Genomic DNA, 27,061 nt, shown 5'->3' on the forward strand with positions numbered 1-27,061 from the left:
AAATAGTTAGGGGTTCAAATTAACCAGAAACAGAAATGTTTTTCCGATCACACAACTGAAGCCAAAGAACAGGGAAAAATTCTAGCATTATGGATGACCATTGGATTATATTTAGCTGTAAAATGGACCGCAACAACTAACAGCCCAACGGAGTCCATAAATATTGGGCAAATGTCCCTAGTCAAAATCCTAACTTCAAAGGCAAAATCTTCCAATATGGATTTGGACATAAGGGGGCTTCTAACATCCCCCACAACGGATCAACATTTTGAATAATTATATCTCTCATAATATGCGAAATAAGTATTTGATTCTCATCAAATTTCACAGATCCTCACATTTTTGATAACGCAAAATCTGTTGTGAAGACGAAATATGTCGAACCACTCTTTATGGTACTTCACCCACAATGGGTCAAAATTGTATATAATTGTATCATTCAGTGCGAAATATGCATACATTTCCCTCACGTTTCCCATATGCCAGTATATTTGGAGTGGAGTGAAAATGATAAATATTGGCGAACCCCTTCTAGTAATATTAGATGAAGTTGAATACTTTGGTCTAATATATTCGGCACCTCGGAACATAGGCAAGACCGTCTGATACTTTTCAACTTGTTTTCAGTAGGCAGGTTAAGTTCGTAAATATGCCATTTAGGTCGAAGTTTTCAAATAGCCCCTACAGGGTTGCCCATATTCGACGGACCCATGTCTCTTTGGGCCCATTCCAATCGACGAGGCTTGTTCGCAGGCAACATTCTTTGCGTCAATTTTATTTTGTACGGGAACAAATGCAAATCAATGCGAATAATCTGTTGTAAAGTGGACCGAGCCATGCTTAACTGCTGAGAACGGCGTTTTCGGGATGTTCTTGGGGACCTCTCAACACTGGCTCGTACGGCAGCGATATTCTCGGCCGATCGTCTTGGTCGACTTTTATATTGCCGCTTCGGATTAGAAAGAGCCTTACCAGTCGACAATTTTTCGTATAAACGCTTAATGGTGTTCTTAGAAGGCGCACTTCTCACATTTTTTAATGTTTTAAAAGCACGTTAAGTTTTCACAATTGACTTCTTGTAAATTTCAACTATTTCAGAGCGCTCGCGTGGCGTGTATTGGTTCATGGTAAAAATCTGCTTGGACTTAAGCGATGTGACATCCCTGTCAAAAGTTATGGCGTTGCCAGATGGGTCCGTCGAATATGGGCATCCATGTATATAACGGTACCTCCCGATATTCGATTTTTTGATGATTTAGGCGACATTATTCACCGGAATTGATTCTAATTTGGTTCTTGAAGTTCAAAATGAATACTACACCCTGAGACAGAAAAGTGTTTGTTCAGGTCCACGTCTTCCTATAACCCCCCCCCCTGTGACAGAAAATTGTCTATGCAGGTCCAGGTCTTCGGACAGCTCCGATATAACGGTCTCTCCCTATATACGATATTTTGATATTAGCTACAATATTCACCGTTTATTTCAAGTGTCGAATTTGAATATGGTAATGGCTTATGAGAAACTATGTCTATGTAGGCCCACGTCGTATAAACCCCAATATAACGTCTATATTTGGTATTTTTAAAATTTAAACAGAATATTTTAGGGATTTTATTTATTGAAAATTTCCAAATTTGTTCCAAATGGTGGAGGGTATTCAAAGTTCGTCATTCCGTTTGTAACTCATCGAAATAATCATTTTAGACCCAACAAAGTATATATATTCTTGATCAGCGTAAAATTCTAAGACGATTTAGCCCTGTCTGTCCGTCTGTTGTAATCACGCTACAGTCTAAACGAATTAAGATAGTAATCTAAAATTTTACACAGATCTCTCTTCTGTCTGCAGGCAGGTAAAGTTCGAAGATGGCCTATATAGGTCCACGATATCGTATAGCCCCCATATAACGGTACCTCCGATATTCGGTTATTTGATGATTTAAGCCACATTTTTCAATGGAATTGTCTGAAATTTCACAAAAGGAGTCCCTTGTGGACATTTTACCCCCTCAAAGAGAATTGTCTATATAGGTCCACGATATCGTATGTCCCCCATATAACTGTACCCCCGATATTCGGTATTTTGATGATGTTAGCCACATTTTTTAATGGAATTGTCTTAAAATCCGCTCAAGTAGTTCCTTGTGAGTACTTTACCCCCTGAGAGAGAATTGTCTATACAGGTCCACGATATCGTATATCCCCCATATAACGGTACCCCACGATATACGGTATTTTGATGATTTTACTCACATTTTTCATCGGAAGGAGTTCCTTGTGGGTACCTTATACCTCGGCAGAGAATTATCTATATAGGTCCACCATATCGTATAGCGCCCATATAACGGTACCCCAATATTCGGTATTTTGATGTTTTTAGCCATAGTTTTCAACGGAATGGTCACAAGGGTTTCTTTGTCAGCACTTTACCCCCCGACAGATAATTCTCTATATAGGTTAATGATAACGTATAGCTCCCATATGACGATACCCCGCGATTTTCGGTATTTTCATGGTTTTAGCCACATTTACCAATCGTATTGTCTGAAAATCCACACACGGAGTTCTTTGTGAGCAATTTACCCCTGAAACGGAATTTTCTATATAGGTCCACAATATGGTATATCCCCCATATAACGGTACTCCCCTATGTTCCGTATTTTGATGATTTTAGCCACTTTTTGCAATGGAATTATCTGAAAATCCACACAAGGAGTTCCTTGTAAGTACTTTACACGCAGACATAGATTTGTTTTTATAGGTCCACAATATCGTATATCCCCCCATATCGGCACCTTCCTATATTAGATATTTTAAAGATTTTAAAAGAATTTTTAATGGATTTTATTTTTGTTTAAAATTTCCAAATTCGTTCCAAATGGTAGAGGGTATTCAAAGTTCGGCCCGGCCGAACTTCCTGCTTTTTAACATGTTTAAATTAATTTTTTTTATTAATCTACAATTGTGTTCTTTGTCCTATTTGAAATATCATTTACATTAGCTTTAATTGCAATTCATAAATGTGTGTGTGTGTGTGTGTGAGTGACAAATCAATGCAACTCTTTCAGGTATCTCAAATGTTTTTGCGAAAATATTTTGCGACTTTAAAATCGCTTGGGGGCAAAACAATTTATAATTCCCTAGTCATTAAAGTCACCATAATAAAACCGTATAAATTTTATAACTTATTTAATTAACTTATTTTATAAATTTTAATGTTATTTACAGAGACGAAAAGAATTGTTGTTAATATGTTCGTTGTGTGTGTGTGAGTTTGGGGAGGGGGAATACTTAAAATTATATTTAAATATCTAGGTTCATTACAACTGAACTTATAAAATACATTTCTTGCTACTTAAGCTAAAAATTAAAACGAAATAACAACTGGCAAGAGTGGGCATGGGGATGTAAAGTATTCTACATACATTTCTCTATTCATCCCTTTTTATTTCTTTGAGAGTTTCTCCCCAAAATACAATTCCATTTGCCAGGCTGGCCTGTGGTTGGTTACAGGAGTCTTTCAGTCCTTCACATCCTACATCTACTGATCCTTTTTGCATTGCATGTTTTTCTCATGTGCCTTTTGGGCTACTTGGAATAAATTCTCAAATGTCGCTTGGCCAGTCTGCTTGACCATACCATGGAATATGCCCACCTTAGATTGGGTGAGTAATTCATAGGGTGAACCAAATTCCACAGCTCGGCCGGCATCCATGACCAACACCTTATCCGAATCCATGACGGTGTGTAGACGATGGGCTATTGTGAGTACGGTACAATGTTGGAATTTATGACGTATTGTGGTTTGAATGAGAGCGTCCGTCTGGGGATCTACATTAGCGGTGGCTTCATCCATGACGAGTATACGATTTTCACGTAGAATGGCACGGGCCAGGCAGACCAATTGGCGCTGACCCACACTGAAATTGGTGCCACCTTCTGAGATTTTGGCATGCAAGCCATTGGGCATGTCGGCCACAACTTGTTTGAGCTTCACCTAAAATATTCAATAATTAAATTAATAAGAATAATAATTAAAATAAATTATGCAAAACTTACCTCTTCCAAGGCCTCCCACAGTTTTGCATCGGAATATTCATCGAATGGATCCAAATTGTAACGCATGCTACCCGAAAACAGCACAGGTTCCTGGGGTATAATGGAAATTTTCGATCTCAAATCGTGCAAACCCATATCCTCAGTATCCCTCTTATCAATCACAATTGAACCATCATTAAAGGACAAACGAAAGAGAGCATTGATCAACGACGACTTGCCAGCTCCTGTCCTACCCACAATACCAACTTTCTCACATGATTGTATAACGAAATTCAACGATTTTAAAACATAATCCGACTTGGGATCGGGGGCATAACGCAAACTCAAATTGTCAAAGACAACTGTGCCCTTTTCAGGCCATGTCTTGGGTGGTTTCTTGTTGGGTTCCGATTCAAGTTCACCCTCCGGTTCAATGCTCTCATATTCCACAACACGTTCCACCGATGTCATGGTGTTCTCTAATTCTGCCGATTGCCGCATACCATACTGGACCATACCAGTAAGACCCATTGCTTGGGTAATGGCCAAGCCAACATCACCTCCATTCTCTGGGGAGAAGAGCAGGAAACTGAGCGTAATAATGGCAATGTAAATGACACAGAAACAATCCAGCCAATAACCAAAGGCACGACTTGTTGACAAGAACATATAGAAGCCAGAGCTGTGCAGATCTTGATAGTTGTCGAACTCCTGAATGAGAATTTCCTGGGCTTCAAATGCACGTATGGTTGAGAGACCGTTCAAAGATGCTCCCAGGTGGGTGTAAATCGGCGAACGAGCTGGAGGAGAAGAATAAAAATTATAAACGCGGTCTTCTATATATAATAGAAGAGTATTGAAGACCTCCAGGTCATTTATATAAAACTAAAGACCTGAGGATCCATGTCCATGTCTTCTATAGACATTACAAGACCTACAAGTTGTCTATAGACACTAGAATTGTTTTCTATAGACAATGAAAGACTTTCCAGTTTCTAAAAACAATGTAAGATTTACAAGACTTCTCTGATAGAGGACCTACGAGCCCTGTATAGGCAATGGAAGACCTTCAGGCCATCCATGGCCAATAGAAGACCAACAGACCCCCATAGCCAATAAAGGAGCTCCAGGTCTTCTATAGACTATAGAAGACCTCCACGTATTCTATAACCAATAGAGAACGTGAATGTCTTCTATAGCGAACAGAGGACCTCAAGGTCTCCTAAAGCCAATGAAGGATGTTAATGCCAATAGAAGACCAACATATCCCCCATAGCCAATAAAAGACCTCCAGGTCTTCTATAGACAATAGAAAACCTCTAGGTATTCTATAACCAATAGAGGACCTGAATGTCTTCTATAGCGAACAGAGGACTTCAAGGTCTTTTAAAGCCAATGAAGGGTTTTAATATCTTCTATAGCCAATAGAGGACCTCAAGGTCTCCTATAGCAAATAAAAGACCTTAAGGTCTTCTATAGCGAACAGTGGACCTCAAGGTCTTCTATAGCGAATAGAGGATATCAAGGTCTTCTGTAGCCCATAGAGGACCTCAATATCTTCTAAAGCTAAAAGAGGGCCTCAAGGCCTCATATAGCCATTAGAGGACCTGAATGTCTTCTATAGCGAACAGAGGACCTCAAGGTCTTTTAAAGCCAATGAAGGATTTTATTATCTTCTATAGCCAAGTGAGGACTTTAAGGTCTCCTACAGCCAATAGAGGACCTCAAGGTCTCCTATAGCCAATAGAGGACCTCAAGGTCTTTTAAAGCCAATGAAGTATTTTAATATCTTCTATAGCCAAGTGAGGACTTTAAGGTCTCCTATAGCCAATAGAGGACCTCAAGGTCTCCTATAGCAAATAAAAAACCTTCAGGTCTTCTATAGCGAATAGAGGACCTCAAGGTCTTCTATAGCGAATAGAGGACCTCAAGGTCTTCTATAGCGAATAGAGTAGCCAATAGAAGACCTCAAGATTTTCTATAGCCAATTGAGGATCTCAAGCTTTTCTATAGTCAATAGAGGATCTCAAGCTTTGCTATAGCCAATAGAGGATATCAAGGTCTTCTGTAGCCCATAGAGGACCTCAATGTCTTCTAAAGCTAATAGAGGACCTCAAGGTCCTCTGTGGAGAAGAGCAGACTTCCAAGTCTTCTCTAGACATTATAACCCCTCCATGTTTTCTATAGACAATAGAAGGCCTCCAGGTCTTCTGTAGACATTCATAGACGATAAAAGACTTCCAGGTCTTCTATAGACAATATAAGAACTCCACGCCATTTGTATATAATAGAAGACCTTCGGGTCACTAAGGACCTAATAGCTTCCCTATAGCCATATTTCAATTTTAATTCATACTATACTTACTTATAGCCTCCAATCGCTTAACATCCCTGGACGTCTTCAAATAGAAAGATCTCATAAAGTAAAATATGATAACCATTACCACAGTGGCCACAATATAGTACGGGTTCACAAGACACAGCACAATGACAATACCCAATAGGGATAAGAAGATCTGTATCACATCAATCATAACTTGGGGCAATATTTCATCGACACTACCCATATCCTTGGAGAAACGATTCAGGATACGCCCCGAAGGATTTGTATTGAAGAAATACATGCTGGCTCGGGTGACACTGACAAACATATTGTTGTGAAGACGCGTCGAGGATTTCGAGGCCAAATTGAAGAACATAATGCTACGCATCAGGGCGAATATGATAATGGCCACATTGATGGCGGTGAAAATGTAAATGTCCACTGGATCTGTTTGCATTTCGACACGTGTGTCGATTTCGTGAAGTTTGTTTTCGTTTTTGTTGACCCTAAAATACAATAGAAGTGTTAGAATTTAAGGAAAAAATTGGGAAAAGTTCACAACTCACCAATACGACAAGAAATAATCACCACCCGAACCCAGAACCTGAGCTCCCACACAAAAGAAAATCATGAGGCTGAGTATAACAACACTGCCACTGCTGCCAAAATATTTCTTGTACAATTTCAAACCAATCTTGCCTTGCTCTCTTGTTTCCTCCACCTGCTTGGGCGCCATATCCTCCACAGACTCCACCGTGGACGCCACGGAGGTAACACTTATTTGCCTCTGCCTTTGTTTACTATTCTGACGCTTCATTTTCTGTGCATCTCGATTATCATCAATTTTACCATCTGTTTCTTCGCCACCCTCTTCTTCGTCCTCATCGCCCTTGTGCAGCAATAGCTTGGCATAATCAAAACCACTTTGACGCATCGATTCATAGGTGCCTACAGCTCGCACTTGACCCTTATCCAAGATGACTATAACATCAGCTTGTTCCAAAAATTGCAGCTGATGGGTGACAAGGATAACAGTGCGATCGCGTAAATATTGTCGCATACATTGATCGAATAGATGGCGCCCAACGTGCGTATCCACTGCAGAGAGGGGATCGTCTAAAAGGTAAATGTCTGCCTGACGATAAACAGCTCGTGCCAAATTTATACGAGCCTTCTGACCACCCGACAATGAGGCACCACGTTCTCCCACAATGGTCTTATCTCCATAGGGCAGGAGCTCAAAATCTCTTTCCAGGGCACATTTCTTCACCGTCAAGTTGTAGCGTTTCTTGTCCATCTGTTGACCAAAGAGTATATTTTGCCGTACTGTGCCGGTGAAGAGCCAAGGTTCCTGTGAGGCATACGATACGGTACCATTGACTGTGACCGAACCCGAGGTGGGTTGTAGCTCACCCAGAATGGTTTGTATTAAACTAGAAAAACAAATGCAGTTTATGAAATTTTAACAAACGTTCAAAAATAAACAACATAGTTATATAGAGACCCGTAAGAACTAGGATTAAAAGCACCCTTAATAAGGAGGGATGAGGAAAGGGACATGTTTTTAATTCTAAACTTTTAATTTACAGCATTTTTGAAAGGGTGGCTTTGGAATCCGTTTTTTTTTTTCAATAATTACAGAATAAAACCAGTGGACTATTAAAGATCTCTCCACTGCCCACATATATCCTATCTTCTGATCAGACTTGGGTTTGGTACAAATATTGAGATATGTGAAATTTAGAGACAATCGGACTCTTATTTCATATTTTTATGAGCTCCATGTTTATCAAAAATATTGACCCTTATGTGGGGATCTACCAGAAGGAGTGGGCTAATAGAAAGAGGGGGTCGATATCTACCATATATACAACAAGTCTTGTGTTGATAGAAATATTGAGATGTGTTGAGTTTGAAAATAATCTGATGCTTTCAATATTTTGACTGCTAGAGGGAGGTGTACCAAAGGAGTGGACTGATATATCACATCTTCGCACCAGATCTTATGTTGGTACAAATATTAAGATGTGTAATATAAAGACAATCGGAATGTTATTTCATATTTTATATGATTTATAATTATTAAAAATGTTGACCCTTTATGGCGGAGGTACTTGATGGAGTACTGATATTGTCCATTTTCGGACATGATCTAGCATTGATGCAAAATTAAGATTTGCAAAGTTTGATCTTAATCAAACAATTCTTCCTCTTTCTGTGAGGTAAATTATTTTGTTTTTAAATGTTGACCATTTATTTGGTGAGGTACCAGAAGGAGTGGATCGATGTTGCCAATCTCCGAACTCGATCTAAGTTTGACAATAATATTATAATATACCAAGTTTGGACCAAATCGGATACTCCCTTCGGGAGTTATCGTGCGCATTAACTAGACAGACAGATGGACTTACGGACGGATACCCCTAGATCGACCCCAAATTTCCCGAAACGGATTTGCTCCAAAGAGACCCAGGGTCTAAAACTGTTATTTGGATGAGGCACATTTTGTCCTTATCAAATGATGTTTTCCCTCTGTGGACATATGGCTGGGGTATAAATATAAACTACATCGGAATATTTATGCCAGTTCTACACGATCTCATAACCGCAGTTAAACGGTATGCGTCGTTGTTGAGGTCCTAAACACAAGACATTGAATTACCAATAACTTTACTTACGTTGATTTGCCCGCTCCCACCGGTCCAATGACAGCTATCAATTGTTTCTCTTTGAATTCCAACGAGACATTTTCCAAATTATTTTCCGCCGCTTCGGGATTCCATTTGGCCCGAACATTCTTCAGCACAATGCCAGGCTCCTTTGTGGGTACCGTACTAACTTGTACACTTTTACCATTTTCACTGATTATGGCTGGGATGGTTTTACCATTTGCCATTGGTTTTTCTTTCGACGCCTCCACTTCATCCAAAAGCATAAATTTCTGTATGCGACGGAATGAAACCAACGTTTCGGCAACTTGAGCCACAGCCATGGGGAAATATGCCGTCATGGTCATTCTTAGGATACCATAATAAGCTGTGACCACAAATGCCTTCTCTGCCGTCAGGAAGTTACCAAGCAAAACGTAGCTTACCAAACTGCTAAATATTGAGACTCTTGAGATGAACATAATGAATGAACCGATCATGCCTCGAATATAATTAACATAACGTATAGCCTTCATTTCTTTGCGTCGTGCAAAATCGACCATTTTTCCAAATGGTATCTCCCAGGCATACATTTTGATCACCTGAATGCCGGAAATGATTTCATTCATCAGGCGTACACGTTCATCGGTGCAGAGGGCAGTGCGCAGACGCAAAACGGAGGTTTTCTTTCCCAGAAATCCTTGTATGGGTACGAAGAGTAACATAACGGCCACACCAATCAAGGAACAGGGACCAATCTGGAAATGAAGAATATGTTACTTCTTTTTTTTTCCTAAAAGGAAGAATATTAGCAATGTTACCTCCTTATACATAAAATAGGTAACCACAAATATCTCCAATGGTCCAATCCACACGTAATGCATATGCAACACCGAGGTATCCAACCGACCCACATCATTCGATATCAAATTGACCATTTGACCCGATGTCGTATTGACCATGGCACTTTTACTCAAACGCAAGGCCTTGCGATAAATCATACTGCAAATGGCCACACGTATCTTCATACCCACATGGACAATACCCAACATGTTGGGATGCATAAAGAGCACACTTCCAGCACTGCTTAGAATCACACCCAAGGCATAGAGCCCAGCCTTTGATTTATCGGTTTTATCTGTTTCCGGATCGGCATAATATGAGACGAGGGCACCCAAAAATAATGGCTGAGAACATCTGTTGAAAGAGAAATAAATTAATTGGCTATTGTTATGGCGAAATTGTGCCTACCCCTAACTTACCTAAAGAATATTTCAAAGCAAAACATCAATATACCCAAGAGCATGTAATGCAGACCAAAAACCCTAATTGTGGCCTTTATTAGACTGGGATCTTTGCCTTTGCGACTGCTTTTCTCAATTTCATCTTGCCATGCTTGACTCAACTTATTACCCATGAGATCTGGAAGAGGTTTTAAGAAAAGTTAATATATTAGCTTTTTGCCTTATTGCACCTTTCGAAGTCGAGATCTTATATGAATTTCCCCTTACCATTTGTTAGTTATAACCTATACCATACGGTAGTGTATGATGTTTTTGTGCATTTCTTTGTAACATGAAGAAGGACGCGACATAGATCCATACTAACTTTTGATGATCTGCATAGAATCACATTCTGTATCGATTTATGCATGTCCGTATGCCCTGAACTTTGTTGACCAAAATACATGGACAGACGCAAGTACAGGTCGCAATTATTATCGGATTGAGATGAAATTTGCTTGGTCAAAGAAGGAACCATATTAAAATTGGAGATAATCGGTAAAAATTTAGATATAGCTCCCATATACATCTTCGCCTGGTTTGCCAATTATATATTGTGCGCCAAATGTTTATTATTAACCCAAATAGGATGGAATATGGCACATCTGACCATATTGAGTCTAGAAACAAGTGTTTCAAATTTGGTGAAAATTGGAAATCGGTTCAGATATAGCTATATCTCCCTTATATTTTCATAATTCGATTTATTCAATTTCTACTCCACAGCCGTAATTTGCCCTGTGAAACCAGAATATTCTAGGAAATATACCAAATACAGCTCATAAATACTTCAGAAAAATCGGTTCAGAAATCGGTTCAGATTTGGATATAGCTCCCATATATGTCTTTACTAGACTTCATGTTTATTGTGCACCAAATGGTAAATATAAGCCTTATGAACGAATTTAGCTTGGAAGAATGTGTATAAAATTTATTAAAAATCGGTTAAGATATAGCTATAGCTTCCATATATATTTTTCATCCGATTTTGTATTTTACTCCGTCACACCCGAAAAATACTCTCCACAACAACCATATTTTGTGCTACCTATCAGCTACCTATTCTAAATTTTATGGAGATCGGTTCAGATTTGTATAGTATATAATATAGCTCCCATACATATCTTCTCCTGAGTTCACATTTATTGTGCCTAAAAAGTGTAATATCAGGTCAAATAAATCGGTTCAGACACAAATGCATCTGTTAAAATTTAGTAGAGGCTTACCATATATAATTGCTTTAACAATAACAGTTGTTATGTTTTAATTCTCATAAATCCCCCATAAAAAGTTTATTTGTGATATGTAGCTCTACTATATAAGCAGAGTAGGGTAGGGTACCATTAAGCGGGCCCAGCCCGACTTTGGCCTTTCTTTACTGGTTTTTATACCCTCAACCTTTCTAGTATATATCATTTGATACGGCCAAAATGTACCTCATCGAAATATCGGTTTAGACCCGATGTCCCTTTTACCAAATCCGTTTCAGAACATTTGGAGTCGATCTAGCGATGTCCGACCGTCCGTCCGTCCGTCCGACTGCCTGTCTGTCTGCTGACTCTCTCTAAGAGAGTAATATTCAAAATGCCGAATATCGGGAGGTACCGTTATATGGGGGCTACACCAAAACGTGGACCTATATTTACAATGAACTAGGACCCATTATGATCCACAAATACCAATTTTTAGACAAATCAGTGAAACAATCTGGCAAAAACCATCAAAATACCGAATATCGGGAGGTACTGTTATATAAGGGCTATACCAAAACGTGGACCTATAATTACAATGTTTCGCCACACGAACTAGGACCCATTATGATCCACAAATACCACTTTTTAGACAAGTCAGTGAAAAAATGTGGCAAAAACCAAAATACCGAATATCGGGAGGTACCGTTATATGGGGGCTATACCAAATCATGGACCCATACATGCAGTGTTTCGCCACCGGAGCTGGAAACCATAATGACCCACAAATACCAATTTTTAGACAAATCCGTGAAAAAATGTGGCAAAAAACTAATATGCCGAAAATCGGGAGGTACCGTTATATGGGGACTATACCAGAACGTGGACCGATATATCTCATTTTCAATACCAACCATCCTAGACACAATGCAAATTGATCTGCTAAATTTTGGCGCTCTACGTCAAATAATGTGGGCTATATCGTCATTTCAATAGACAGACAGACAAACTGACGGACATCGTTAAATCAACTTAGAATTTTATGCTGATTATGAATATATATACTTTATGGGGTCTAAGACGAATATTTAAGGATGTTACAAACGGAATGACAAAGTTAATATACCCTCCTTTCCAAGGTGGAGGGTATACAAATGGTAGAGATCGGACCATTCCTTCTTGTACCTATACCGCCCCACCCAAAGGCTCAAAGTTTTTCATAACCAAAGCGATTATAACATCGGAAATAAGCTTCCACTTCTCTTCATATTGCACACATCCCATTTACTTCTGCCAGTACAAGATCTGCTATGAAAATGGGATATGTCGATTCACTTCTTCTGGTAGTTCCCCCACAAAGAGACAAAATTTTGAATAACTATGAAATTCATAAAACGCGATTTTATAATACGATTCCATTCAAACTTGACTCATCTCAATATTTTCATCAACACATGATCTGATATAGAGATGGTAGAGATCAAACCACTTGTTCTGGTACCTCCCACACACAGGGTTTAAAATTAGAAAAAAAAAAAAAACAAGTAAAAAAGCAGTAAGTTCGGCCGGGCCGAACTTTGAATACCTTCCACCATTTGGAACGAATTAGAAAATTTTCAAAAAAATAAAATCCATTAAAAATTCTTTTAAAATCTTTAAAATATCTAATATAGGAAGGTGCCGATATATGGGGGGATATACGATATTGTGGACCTAAAAAGACAAATCTATGTCTGCGTGTAAAGTACTCACAAGGAACTCCTTGTGTAGATTTTCAGATAATTCCATTGAAGAAGTGGCTAAAATCATCAAAATACCGAAAATAGGGAGAACCGTTATATGGGGGATATACGATATTGTGGACCTATATAGACAATTCCGTTTCAGGGGCAAAGTGCTCACAAAGAACTCCGTGTGTGGATTTTCAGACAATACGATTGGAAAATGTGGCTAAAATCATCAAAATACCGAATATCGCGGGGTACCGTTATCATTAACCTATATAGAGAATTCTCTGTCGGGGGGTAAAGTGCTCACAAAGAACGCCTTGTGTACAAAAAACCCCTTGTGACCATTCCGTTGAAAAATATGGCTAAAAACATCAAAATATCGAATATCGGGGGTACCGTTATATGAGGGCTATACGATATCGTGGACCGATATAGCCCATCTTCGAACTTGACCTGCCTGCTGACAAATGAGAGATCTGTGCAAAATTTTAGCTTCCTATCTTAATTCGGACGGACGGACGGACAGACGGACGGACAGGGCTAAATCGTCTTAGAATTTTACGCTGATCAAGAATATATATACTTTGTTGGGTCTAAAATGGTTATTTCAATGAGTTACAAACGGAATGACGAACTTAATATACACTCCATACTTTTTTTGGTGGAGGGTATAAAAGCAAAAAGTTTAAAGAAAGCGTAATAAGCATCAACTCCCTTCAAATATCACACATATAAACGTTTTTGCTAACACAAGATCTGTTGTGAACATAATATATATCTGCGAACCCCTTCTGGTACCTCAACCACCTTCCATTGAGGGTCAACAATTTAAATAATCAAAAAAGAAGTCAAAGTATATTTAAATAATCGAACATAAGCCTAGGGTATACATCTGTCGTAGAAACCGGCTTATACTTTTGTACCTTTTTTATCAGACTGTTAAGAGTCCATTTAAATTGTCATAGGTTCAACCACTACAAGTACTTCAACAACCACCAGCAGTTCTTAAAACGATTGTCAATTGCCAGGTAATAAATAAATATTAATGTCATAATGTCGTTGTTTAAATTTAGTTCCCACAACTTTCTTTGCGGCATAAAAGTGTTTCAGCGGTGGAGAGAAAAAAAAAACAATTAGAAAATAAATAACAAAAACAACAAAGCAAACACACTTATTAACACCATCATGAACACCAGAATTTTGAGTAATAATTAAGATAACGAAACTTGGCCTTCCCATACTGACTGGCTGATATCAGCGGCGGCGGCAGCAGGTAGCATGTGCTTTACTTTCGGTTACGCTGTTCAACGCTTCAATGACTTGCTATTTATTTTATTAAACTGATTGAAAATAGAAGCAATTCAATTGTTTGTTTTTGTACATTTTTGTTCTGTCACCGGGAAAATAATATGGCAGACCAAAAAAAAAAAAAAAAAAAAATCGCAATATTTATAACGTTCACGTAATATTCATTGAGGGTGATGGGAAGCGTGTTAAAATTGTTGAGTTGTAGTTGTTTCTTTTTTTTTACTTATCTTAATTACAACGATTCCGTCTGTTATTTTTCACACTTACCAGATTTGTGTTCTTTAAGGGCCCGAAACAGATCCGATTCGTCTAAGACTTTTTTGCGACCTTTGAAAAATGTTGGCATTGTGAAACTGAAATTGGGAAGAGATAAATTTGTTAATCTTTATTTTCAAAATGGAAATTTACCGAAAGATAGTTGTTAAGTAGTTGTGTAAATATATGTGACAATAGTTATTAATACACCAAATAAATTTCGGAGTATTCCACAACGAATATTTTGTGATTCTTAAAAAAAAAAACAACTTAAAAAGCTGTAAGTTCGGCCGGGCCGAACTTTGAATACCCTCCACCATTTGGTGCAAATTTGGCAGTTTTCAAAAAAATAAAATCCATTAAAAATTCTGTTAAAGTCTTAAAAATACCGATTGTAGCCATATATTAGGTCTGTACGAGGACCTGGACCTGCATAGGCAACTTTTGTCAGAAGCTATTACAATATTCAAATGCGAAACTTGAAAAAAAATCTGTTTATAATGTAGCTAAAATCATCAAAATTCCGAATAGAGGGAGGAACCATGGGAGTTGTAAAACGAGGACTTGCACAGACAATTTTTGTCATAGGCTATAGTATCCATTACGAACTTCAAATGCGAAATTGTAAACAATTCCGGTAAATTATGTCGCTAAAATCATCAGAATACCGAATATCGGGAGGTACCGTTATATTGGGGCTATACGAAGAAGTGGACCTATATGGCCCATTTTCTGTTTTATGCTGCAGTATGTATTACGAATTTCAAATACCAAATTTGAAACGATTCCGGTAAATAATGTCGCTAAAATCATCATAATACCGAATATAGGGGGCTATACGAAAAAAGTGAACCTACATGGCCCATTTTCAATACCAAAATTCCTGCAGACATAATATACATTTAAGTAAAATTTTATCAACCTACTTCATTTCGTTCGGAAGCTGGAGTGATTTTCACAGACGGACAGACGGGCGGAAATTGATAAATCGACATAGAATCTTATGCTGATCAAGAATATATATATTGTGTGAGGTCTAAAATGTATACTTCGAGGTGTTACAAACGGAATGACAAACTTAATATACCCTACATACTATGGTGGAGGGTGGACATACTAAAAACAAAAGTTCGCCTTTTGTGTATTTTGGATTTGGACTTTAAGTTATTTTCAGTGTTTTGATAGAATGGAAATGTTGATATTTTTCCATTCTTCCTTTATTGCGTGTCCCTTCTATTTCTGACCTTAATAAAGGCTGAAAAATCAGGAACATTTTTAGTTGTTGGTCCATTTTAACCTCTAAATATATTGCGGTCATCTGTTACAACAATAAGCCTAACTTTACCCTCATGAAAATTCTCGTGAGAATCGGACTATAATTGCAATCTGTATATAGTAACCCCATCCTGTTTTGTAAGGTGAAAAATATTATAAAATGTACACTTCAATATTATAAGTCAAATTCAAAAATTACATGCGATAAAAAATATGACAAAATACTACAAAATCTATATTAACCTCATTATTGGCATCTTTTTATGCGATTTTTTTAGATTCAATTTTTTTTTTGTCAAGATGAAGTGACAAAATTTGTTAAAATAGGTCCAGCCATTTTTGAGATATAAGTATTCTAACGAACATTCCTTTTCTTGGTATTTACACACTGTATATATTGCACTATATATATCCGATTTATTATCCATGCAACGGTCAGAATTGACCTGTTCGTCTATTTGTGATTTCGCCGGGATTAAAAATATTCGCGGTTTAATGGAAAATTTGACTTTTATTTAACACAAATGTTATGGTCTATTTCTATCATCTCCGAAAGCAATAAATTTCGAAAATTTGATATAGATATCACTATTGGCTTCTGTGGTTCAGATATGCAGGTGGATTCGAAAAATACTAAATTAAACTAAATTTGGTAACGGGAGAATTTACAGAGCTGAAATCTTGAAGTTTGGTACTCAAGTTTTATACTAATTTTAGATCAATGTTGGTGCCTGGTATGGAGAGGTAAGGATTATTTTCGTTACCGGGTTGGAGTTTACATATAGAGACGTTTTGGACGTCTGCAGTGGTTTTAATAATATCCTCCCCGGTCAACTTCAAAATTAAAGAATTTGAAGGTATTTGTGGTAAAAGATAAAAACGTTCCATCATTCTTTCCAAAAAGGGAAAAATTTGAATAATATAGGAAATCTTGAAAGTCTAAAAATTGAGTACGACGTAGGAAGGTACGATTACAAAATTTTGCAAAAAAAAAAAACTTATGCATTTTGAGTACTAACAAGTAAAAAAGCAGCTAAGTTCGAAGAATCTTGAAAACAATTAAAAAAATCGAAAAATAAATGAGAACCATTAATTGGGGGCTATACGAAGACGTGGACCTGCATAAGTAATTTTTTGTCGTTTTTTCTGAACTTCGAATACGATATTTGAAACAATTCCGATGAATAATATTGCTAAATCGTCAAAAAACGAAATAGAGGAAGTTACTGTTTTATGTGCGCACTACAAAGACGTGAACCTGCATAGACAACTTTTTCGTCATCCGAGTCATCAAACTATAAATATGAAATTTCAAATAATTCCATTCAAAAATGTTGCTAAAATCATGAAAATACCGAATATCGGGAGGTAGAGAGGTACCGTTACATGGGGGATATACTATATTGTGAACCCATATAGACAATACTCTTCCAGGGGCTGAAGTATTCAGAAGGAAATAATGGTGTGGATTTTCAGACAATGCCATTGAAAAAATTGGCTGCAAGCATTAAAAAACCGAATATAGGGACATAACGTTATATGGGGGATATATGATATCGTGGACCTATAAAGACAATTTTCTTCTAGGAAGTAGAGTACTTAGAAGGAATTGTCGGATTTTGAGACAATTCCGTTGAAAAATGTAGCTAAAATCATCAAAATACCGAATATCTGGAGCTACCGTTATATGGGGGATATACGATAACGTAGACCTATATAGACAATTCTCTTCCAGGGAGTAAAGTACCCGCAAAAACTTTCTTGTGTAGAATTTCAGACGATTCCGTTGAAAAATATGCTTAAAATCATCAAAATACCGAATATCGGGGGTATCGTTATATGGCGGCCATTAGATTTCGTAAACCGATATAGCCAATCTTCGAACTTGACTTGCCTGCACACAAAAGACTGATCTGTGCAAAATTTTAGCTTCCCATCTTAATTCGTTTTGAATTTAGCGTAATTACCACAGACGGACAGACGGAGGGCTACATCTATGTCTAAGAATTTTACGCTAACTAGGAATATATATACTTTATTAAGTATACAATTTTTATTTCGATGAGTTACAAAGGAAATGACGAACTTAATATACCCTCCCGACTATGTATGGTGGAGGGTATAAAAAGGTCTAACACTGACGGAGTAGTGTATACTTTCTTGTGTGTTATATTTGAAGAAGATCGGCTTTTATTTCACATTTTATAAGATAACAATTTTTTCCATTTTTTGACCCCTTGTAGGTCAGGTACTTGAAGGAGTGGGCGAATGACTTCAATTTTCAATCCTTAACAAGTACTGACAAAAATATTGGGATTTGCTTAGTTTGCACAAAATCTAATTATGCATTCTCTTTCTTTGAGGTAAATTATTTTCTTTGAAAATTTTGACCATTAATTGGGGAGGTACCAGAAATTGTGGTCGGATGTTGCCCATCTCCGAACTCGATCTAAGTTTGACAATTATATTACGATGTACCAAGTTTGGACCAAATTGGATACTCCCTTCGAGAGTGATCGTGCGTTTCAAATGATGATATACCCTCTGTAGCCATATGGCTGAGGGTATAACTAGTTATAGCTGGAAATGGCTAATTTTATTTCTAATATTTTTATTAGCCACAGATGTGTTATCGATTGCTTTGTACTTGAGTATAAATACCAATGTTTTATGTAGCACAATCTAGATTTAACTGGTACCATATAATCTGTCTGCATATTTAGGGTAAAAATGACATTCGGAATTCCAATCAAATATTTTAATTATCTCTTTAAAATGTTACGTTTTGTCTGTTTATTTTTGCTTAGCACATGTGAGAAGGTCATAATTTATTAGACACATCAATTTTATCTTTTATTTGAATGACATGCATAATTTCACTTATTTATTTCTTTCACAATTTAAATCGAACTCACCAAAACATCATTGTGGATAGAGGATTCGAGGACTCGCGCGGATTCTCCGGCAGCTCGTCGGATTTAAAGGATTGCATTTTGAGCAAGGATTTGTATAATTTTCTTTTTTTTCTAGATATATTTTTCACTTTATATAATATATTTTCTTTTTTTTTTAGATCACGTTTGTTCTACATTCATAGATAGCTACTCCAACACTACCACTCTCACAACTTTCCGTTGGAGTCGGGATTCTTTTTTTCTCTCAATACTTTTACAATTTGGCACTTTTTTCTGGGCGATCTTTTGCCTTAGTTTCGTTTTTCTCTACAATTAACAAACTTAACCGATTCACTTCCCTAGCCTAACTGAGTTGGGACACTACCAAAAAATAGCAAACCGCCTCGGATTATAAAACTTGTAGTTATTTCAAATGATAACTCCCCTCCCGTTCCGAATTCCCGCCATAGATGATAACAAAAATTTCACAAGGTGTGCAATAACGCGCACTATGTTCGCTGATTACCGAGCGAGCGAGTGAGCGACTGAGCGGTTCTATCGATTACCCATATGGAAATTATTTGTTTACTTTTGACGCGCGCGCTGCCTCTTATCTGTAGCTGATTTGGCTTAGTGTTACTTTTGTTGTTGGTGTCTTTGTTGTTGTTGTTTTTAATGATGCAGAATGACTAGGCTAAAAATGTGCTAGTCAGGTTGAGAAGGCGTTGTTAGGCTTTATAACTTGTGAACATGAATACTAATGATACGAGACATATTTTCACTAAGGTATATACTGGATTTTAAAAATAAACAAATACTTGTTCTCTGCTTGTGGTTAACACACACAGAGAGAGAGAGAGAGAGAGAGAGAGAGAGAGAACAGCTTTGATCAAAGCTCAAAGTTTTAAAATTAAAATTCACACATCGGATTTGATTATTGTTTTTGTTTATAATTTGCTGAAGATCATGTGTCTGGAATGTCAATTATTAGTTTATTAATTATAATTATATTTAATTCTATAAACAAAAAAAAAAAAAAAGAAAATATAATAAAAAAATTAAAATAACTTTTTGTTATCTACAACAAAATATGGAGGGTACATTAAACATGTCATTCGTCACTGCTCGAACTAAGCATTTGAGACCCCAAAAAGTGTATACAGGGTGAGATAAAAAAAAACTGCAACAAAGTCAAACGCCATAATTTTTATACCCTACACCACAAGGTGGTCAGGGTATTATGTCTTTGTGCATTTGTTTGTAACATGGAGAAGGAAGCGAGATAGATCCATGGTTACTTTTGAGGATCTCCATAGAATCACTTTTTGAGTTGATTTATGCATGTCAGTCCGTCTGTGCATGTATTCTTGTGAACAAAATGCAGGTGGCATTTATTATCCGATTGAGATGAAATTTTCCAAACAATATTTGTTTGGCCAAAGGATGAACCTTATTGAAATAAGAGATAATCGGTAAAAATTTAGATATTGCTCCCATATATATCTTCGTCCGATTTGCCTTTTATTGTGCACCAAACGTGTAATATCAGTTCGAATAGTATGCAATTTGGCACATACAACCAAATTAGGCCTGAACATAAGTATGCCAAATTTGATCGGAATCGGTTCAGATATAGCTATATATTGTTCGTCCGATTTGTTATTTTTGTCCTCCGCAGCCTTAATTTGCACTCTGTAACAACAATATTTGGGGAAATATATCAAATGCAGCTCAGAAATACCTTTTCTAAATGTTATCGAAATCGGTTCAGATTTGGATATGGCTCCCATATATAACTTCGTCCGATCTACATTTATTGTGCACCAAACGTCTAATATTTTTCCAAATAGGATGGAATTTGGCACATACGACCGAATTGCCAATTTTGGTGAAGATCGGTTCAGATATAGCTATAGCTCCATATATGTGTATTGTTCATCCGATTTGTTATTTTTGTCCTCCGCAGCCGTAATATGCACTCTGTAATAACGATATTCAGGGAAATATATTAAATACAGCTCAGAAATACCTTTGCTAAATTTTATCGAGATCGGATCAGATTTGGATATAGCTCAAATATATATCTATATCTGATTTCAAATTAATTTTGCACTAAATGGGCAATACAAGTCCGAATTAAGAAGATAAAAATGCTTCGGCATATTTAGTCCTTTTGAACTTTAAATTATAATTATAATTGTATGATTGAATTCTTCCATGAATCCTTTTAATTGTTATGCGGAGCTCTACTAAATTAGCAAAGTGGTGTAGGGTATCATAAAGTCGGCCCAGCCCGACTTTAGGACATTCTTTACTGTTTTTTTTTTATTTTATTTTATTGTATGAACGCAAAAAATTGAACCAACTTTTAGAATAAATTTAGATTTGTTCAAATTGGTCACTATTGGCACGAATTATGTCCTTTAAACGGCCAATGAAAACGTCACACTCTGCCCGAAAGTTTCTCTGCGGTATTTTGGCCTATTCCAGGCCAAGCGCTTGTTTGAGATGATCAACACTTTGGTATTTTTAAGTGCCTACCTTGCTTTCGATTGCTGAGTGCGATGGTGGTGAGTCCTGTTGGAATGTCCAAGGCCTGCGGACAAAATGCTTGCATGCCCTAGGCTTTAATACACCTTCCAGAATAATATTCGGCATTTATTCTGATGCCACGCCCGATTAATACGAGCGGAGAGCGACTATCGGCAATTATGGTGTCCCACACCATCACCATGGCCGGCGCTTGAGTTCTGATGGCCAACCGAAGGTGCAAGTGTTAAGCTGACCTCTTTGGCGAGAAAATAGATCATTTTGTTTGTTTACAATCTGCTGGACAACGAATGTTTTCTCATCGGAGGAAACCAAATTCGGCTGGTCACCACTTTCGGCCAAGCGAAGCAACTCTTTAGCTCTTTTGAGTCTATTTTCCTTCTGTTGCAGTGCAAGTTCTTGCACTTTTTGGAATTTCAATGGCTTTACTCCAAACTCATTTTTCAATATTTGCCGAATGGAATATTGCGATATGTTCAGCTTACAAGTCATTTTTCAGGCACTGCGACTCGGGATTGAATCAAGTCGCTGTTTTACTTTTCGAACCATTTCTACTGATATTGCTGTTTCCTTCCATCCAATTCCTTGACATATGTCGGGCTACGCTACCAGTATCACGGTAACGAGCGATGACACAAATGAATTATTCACATTTAAATGCTATAGTGCTCTAACGATAGCCACTTGTGGGTTTTCAGCCAAATATAAAGAAATTACGTTATCATGCTTGAATTCCATCACGAATAACTTTTTTCTGGAAAATTCTCACCAAAATGCTTTCGCACGCTTGTATACAATATAATGAGCTGTAACTGGAATAATTTTAACAGCCGTCGGATGAGTGGCTTAGAAATCATCTCACCCTGTATGTTCTTCATCAGTAAAAAATTCTATGTCGTTTTAGCATTTTTCGACTGCTTATCGGTTCGTCTGTGAAAGACACTCTAGTACCTGAACGAAATAAAGTAGGTTGATAAAATCTTATTATATAACAAGCAACATAACGCCTAATTTCGGTCACCATTTGGAAGGAATATGAAAATTAAAAAAAGTTCTTAGAAAAATACCATTTAAATAATAACGGAAGACGAGGAGCTGCATAAGTAATTTTTTGACATAAGCTGTACAACCGACTCTGACCTTCAAATTCGACATTTAAACAAGTTAGGAAGCAGTAAGTTCGCCCGAGCCGAACTTTGAATACCCTCCACCATTTGGAACGAATTTGGAAATTTTCAAAAAATAAAATCCTTAAAAAATCTGTTAAAATATTAAAAATACCGAATACAGCCATTATATTGGGGTCCATACGATGTGGACCTACATAGACTTTGTTTGTTAAAAGCCATTACCACATTCAAATTCGAAACTTGAAATAAACGGTGAATAATGTAGCTAAAATCATCAAAAAATCATATATAGAGAAGTACCGTTATATCGGAGCTGTGCGAAGACCTGGACCAGCATTGAAAACTTTCTGTCATAGGCTGTAGCATCGATTACGATTTTCAAATACGACATCTCAAACAATTTCGGTGCGTATTGCACCTAAACTCGTCAAAATACTGAATATGGGGAGGAACTGACATATGGGGCCCATACGAAGACATGGATCTGCACAGACAATTTTCAGTCTTAGGCTGTAGTATCCATTACGAACTCCAAATTCGTAATTTGAAACAATTCCGGTGAATAATGACGCTAAAATCATCAAAATACCGGATATTGGGAGGTACCGGGAGCTATACGAAAACGTGGACCTGCAGAGACAATTTTCTGTCATAGGCTTCAGTATCCATTACGAACTTCAAATACCACATTTGAAACAATTCCGGTTAATAATCATCAAAATTCCGAATATCGGGAGGTACCGTTATATGGGGGCTATATGAAAACATGGACCTTCATGGCCCATTAACCTGCCTACTGGAAAAATATACATATGTTCAAAATTTTAGCCTTATATCTCAATTCGTTCGAAAGATGATTACAACAAACAGACCGAAGGACAGACAAACAGACAGACAGACATCGCTAAATCGACTTAGAATTTTACGCTGATTAAGAATATGTATACTTTGTTGGGTCTGATAAGAGTATTTCGAGGAGTTACAAACGAAATGACAAAGTATGGTGGAGGTTATAAAAATTCCAGTATATAGTGTCGCTTATATCATCAACATACCGAATAATAAGAGATATCGTTACATGTGGGCTACACGAAGGAGAGGACCTGAGTACGCAATTTTTTTCATAGGCTGTAGTACCTATTACGAGCTTTAAATACCAAATGTGAAACAATTCCGGCGAATAATATAGCTAAAATCATCAAAACACCGAATATCGGGAAGTATCGTTATGTGGGCACAATACGAAGGCGTGGACCTGCATACACAATTTTTTGCCGTACACTTTAGTGCCCACTATGAGCTTTAAATACCAAATATGAAACAGTTCTGGTCTATAATTTCGCAAAGAATCCTGCCTACTGGTAAAAATATACATGTGTGCAAAATTGTTGACTTCCATATCAATTCGTTCGAAAGATAGCGTGATTAAAACAGACGGACGTCTGTCCGTAAACAAATATAAAGACAGACAGACGCACATCGCTAAATTGACTTCGAATTTTTGCCTAACCAGAAAATATATACTTTGTAGGGCCTATCATGAGTATTGTAAGGAATTACAAACATAATGACAAGGTTAGTATACCCTTCATAGAATGGTGGAGGGTATGATAGGAACAAAGACAATACCCAGTACCACAGATTATTAAAATAATTTTTTAATTCTTGTCAAAATATATTTCAATCTTTAATATCAGCTGTCCATTATTAGACCCTGTTTTTTTACTTCTGGACCTAGGTTGGGGAAGTTTTCACTTGCAGAAACATTTCTATAATGAGATTTTCGTTAGGATCATTTGAACTCGCACAGAGTTGTATGAGTTGAAAGTGTAAAGGTATAATTTGCAGACCAATCTGCCATTTAGGATAGAAGCGCATACATTTATAGGGAACACCAATAAGCTATGATGATTTGACAGAATCATTATCGTTGTATAAAATTTTTTAGCAGTTGTTCTGAACTTTTAGATGTTTTTCAGGTTCGAAATACTTTGAAAATAAATGAGATAACATAGAATATAAGTCGTATCACAATTTACCAAATGCTGTCCAAAATACTATCAGCAGAGAAAACCTTTACCCTAACTTAATCTAATCCAAGCTATAAGCTCAGCCGGGTCGAACTTTGAATACCCTCCACCATTAGGAACGAATTTTGCAATTCTCAAAAACAATCAAAATAGAGCGAGTTCTGAGATTGACAATATAGATGCACTCCTTCTGATACCACTTACAAAAAAAAAAAAAAAAAAAAAAAAAAAAAAAACACTCAAGAAAAAAATAATCCGATACTTCTCCAACTTTGCAAATCCTAATATTCGTTTTGCTTTGTCAGCTGCAAAAATGGACAATCACAATATCTTGTGGAATTCTTTCTCGTATCTCGCCTATATAAACTTTATCATTTATTATAGTGTTGTAGGGTATTCAACGGTCGGTCCCGATCGACTGTAGCCTTTGCTTACTTGTTTATATTTTATTTTTGAATTCGAATATTAATACCAATTTATTTAAATGACTTGATTTCTTGAGAACTGAAATTGATGGCGGGTTACATGGAAGTGCAGTACCGAATTATGTCTTGACGAAACGGAATAGATGATATCGAAATAATTAACCGCGGTCACACCAAAGTTAAAAGATAATTAGTTTTTCAAAATCGCTAAAAATCACGAAAAAGAGATCTCATTGCAAAAATTCTCATATGTCTTGACGAAACGGAATAGATGATATCGAAATAATTAACCGCGGTCACACCAAAGTTAAAAGATAATTAGTTTTTCAAAATCGCTAAAAATCACGAAAAAGAGATCTCATTGCAAAAATTCTCATATCGGGAAAAAATCGAACAATTTTTCAATGGAGTCGCATTTTAAAATACCAAATTTAAAGGGTACAAAATAGTAGAGCGAATGGGACTTTTAGTAAGAAAAGGATTTCTATCCTTCCAGAAATTCTACCCAAACATTCAAGATACCATAAATCGGTTTTGCAAGTCATGTTATCACGGATAAGGGTACAACCCGATTTCATATTTATATAATCACTAGCTGGCCCGGTCCGCGTTGCCGGCCCCTACTTTTAGTTTTTAATGCATATTTTTTAAAGCATTATAGAACACTGATCTGAATGATTTCAAAATAGTCAAAGATAATTGGTCTTTTACACCCATTACCTTAAGATAGGAATTAATTTATTTTTGTCATTTAAATTGTGTGTTGCAAAACCCATAAAGTCCATATTTTTCTTCATAGTATAATTCAATAACGATCCAAAAAATAATATTCGTGATTTTTTCATGTTTCTACCACAATTTGATATTACGGAGATCAAAGCATGTAGACGTACATCCCATATCTACGTTCCCAGCTAATATTCTCTTGAGAGTTAAAAATTCAATAGTATACCAATTTTTTTTTTCTGACCAAACATTGGTTAGGAAGGTGGATTTGCGGGTACACTAATGTGGGAACTATACTCAAATAAATGCCTATGTGGACAATTATCTGTAAGACGATTCTCTATCCCAGAGTAGCCTAAATACAATTTTTTAGCCAAATCAATTGATGAATGTGATCAAGACCAAGATGGACTCTACTCCAAAAGTCAAAATATTATGAGAAGAGGTTTTTTACACCCGTAGAAACAAAGATGCCAAATAAAGGCCTGAAAAATGAAAGAAACATGTCGAAAACCCCGAATATAGCTTAAATTATATAATGGTTATACCAAAACCTGATCATTTTTTGCGAGGATGGTTTCTTCTCAAATTACCAACTTTTGCTAAAATGCGTATGAGTAAAATATGGTTAAAAAGTAAACTATACTTGAAAAAAGAGTGTACCCTTATCCGGGGGTCATATATCGTGACCTGCAAAAGCGATTTAAGACATCTTGAAAGTTTTTTTTTCCTAAATGTCCAATTCGCTCTACCATTTTGCACCATTTATATTCAGTATTTCACTGATTGCAATTCCAATGAATTGCATTTTGAGTTCTCATTGGGCGGATTATTGTAATATGAAAGAAATAGGTCCACATATAAGGGTTATACCAAAGCATGGTCCTATTCTTATAATTATTTGAAAAAATGTGTTGTTCTACTTAAAATCACAAATTACCAACATTTGATATACATCTGATATATATTTTGAACAACTGATTATTCATGAAACCCCTAGGAGAAATTTAAGACTCTATGGTAACTTTTGCGAAGTATAGAGCAAAATATTTGAGGCCCTTTGTGTTTGGTTAAACTATATAAAATGGACCCTAAAAACGTTTGATCGACCCCCCCCCCCCTTTTTTTTGGGATTTTTACTTACCAACCAAACTGACTACTGATGATAGCGCATAGTCACCGTATAACGTTTCATGGGAGTTAAGGTTACTTTTAAGGTTTCGGAAGAATTTTCCGAGGAAATGTATACTTTTCT

At 36.8% G+C, this 27,061-nt stretch overlaps 1 protein-coding gene across 1 annotated transcript; it reads right to left on the reverse strand.

Annotated features, from left to right (window-relative positions):
• Positions 1 to 3,163: 3,163 nt before the first annotated feature.
• Positions 3,164 to 19,526, reverse strand: LOC131801368 (probable multidrug resistance-associated protein lethal(2)03659). The gene is made up of 9 exons (XM_059119949.1): positions 18,967 to 19,526; positions 14,789 to 14,874; positions 10,273 to 10,432; positions 9,832 to 10,207; positions 9,041 to 9,768; positions 6,929 to 7,795; positions 6,405 to 6,868; positions 4,061 to 4,839; positions 3,164 to 3,998 (listed from the first exon to the last, which is right to left on the reverse strand). Exons 1-9 carry the CDS (start codon positions 19,041 to 19,043, stop codon positions 3,543 to 3,545), a joined length of 3,993 nt encoding a protein of 1,330 aa, XP_058975932.1. The 5' UTR covers positions 19,044 to 19,526; the 3' UTR covers positions 3,164 to 3,542.
• Between the last annotated feature and the right edge of the window lie 7,535 nt (positions 19,527 to 27,061).

This window comes from Musca domestica, unplaced genomic scaffold (genome assembly GCF_030504385.1).
Source record: "Musca domestica strain aabys unplaced genomic scaffold, Musca_domestica.polishedcontigs.V.1.1 16, whole genome shotgun sequence".
NCBI lineage: Eukaryota > Metazoa > Arthropoda > Insecta > Diptera > Muscidae > Musca > Musca domestica.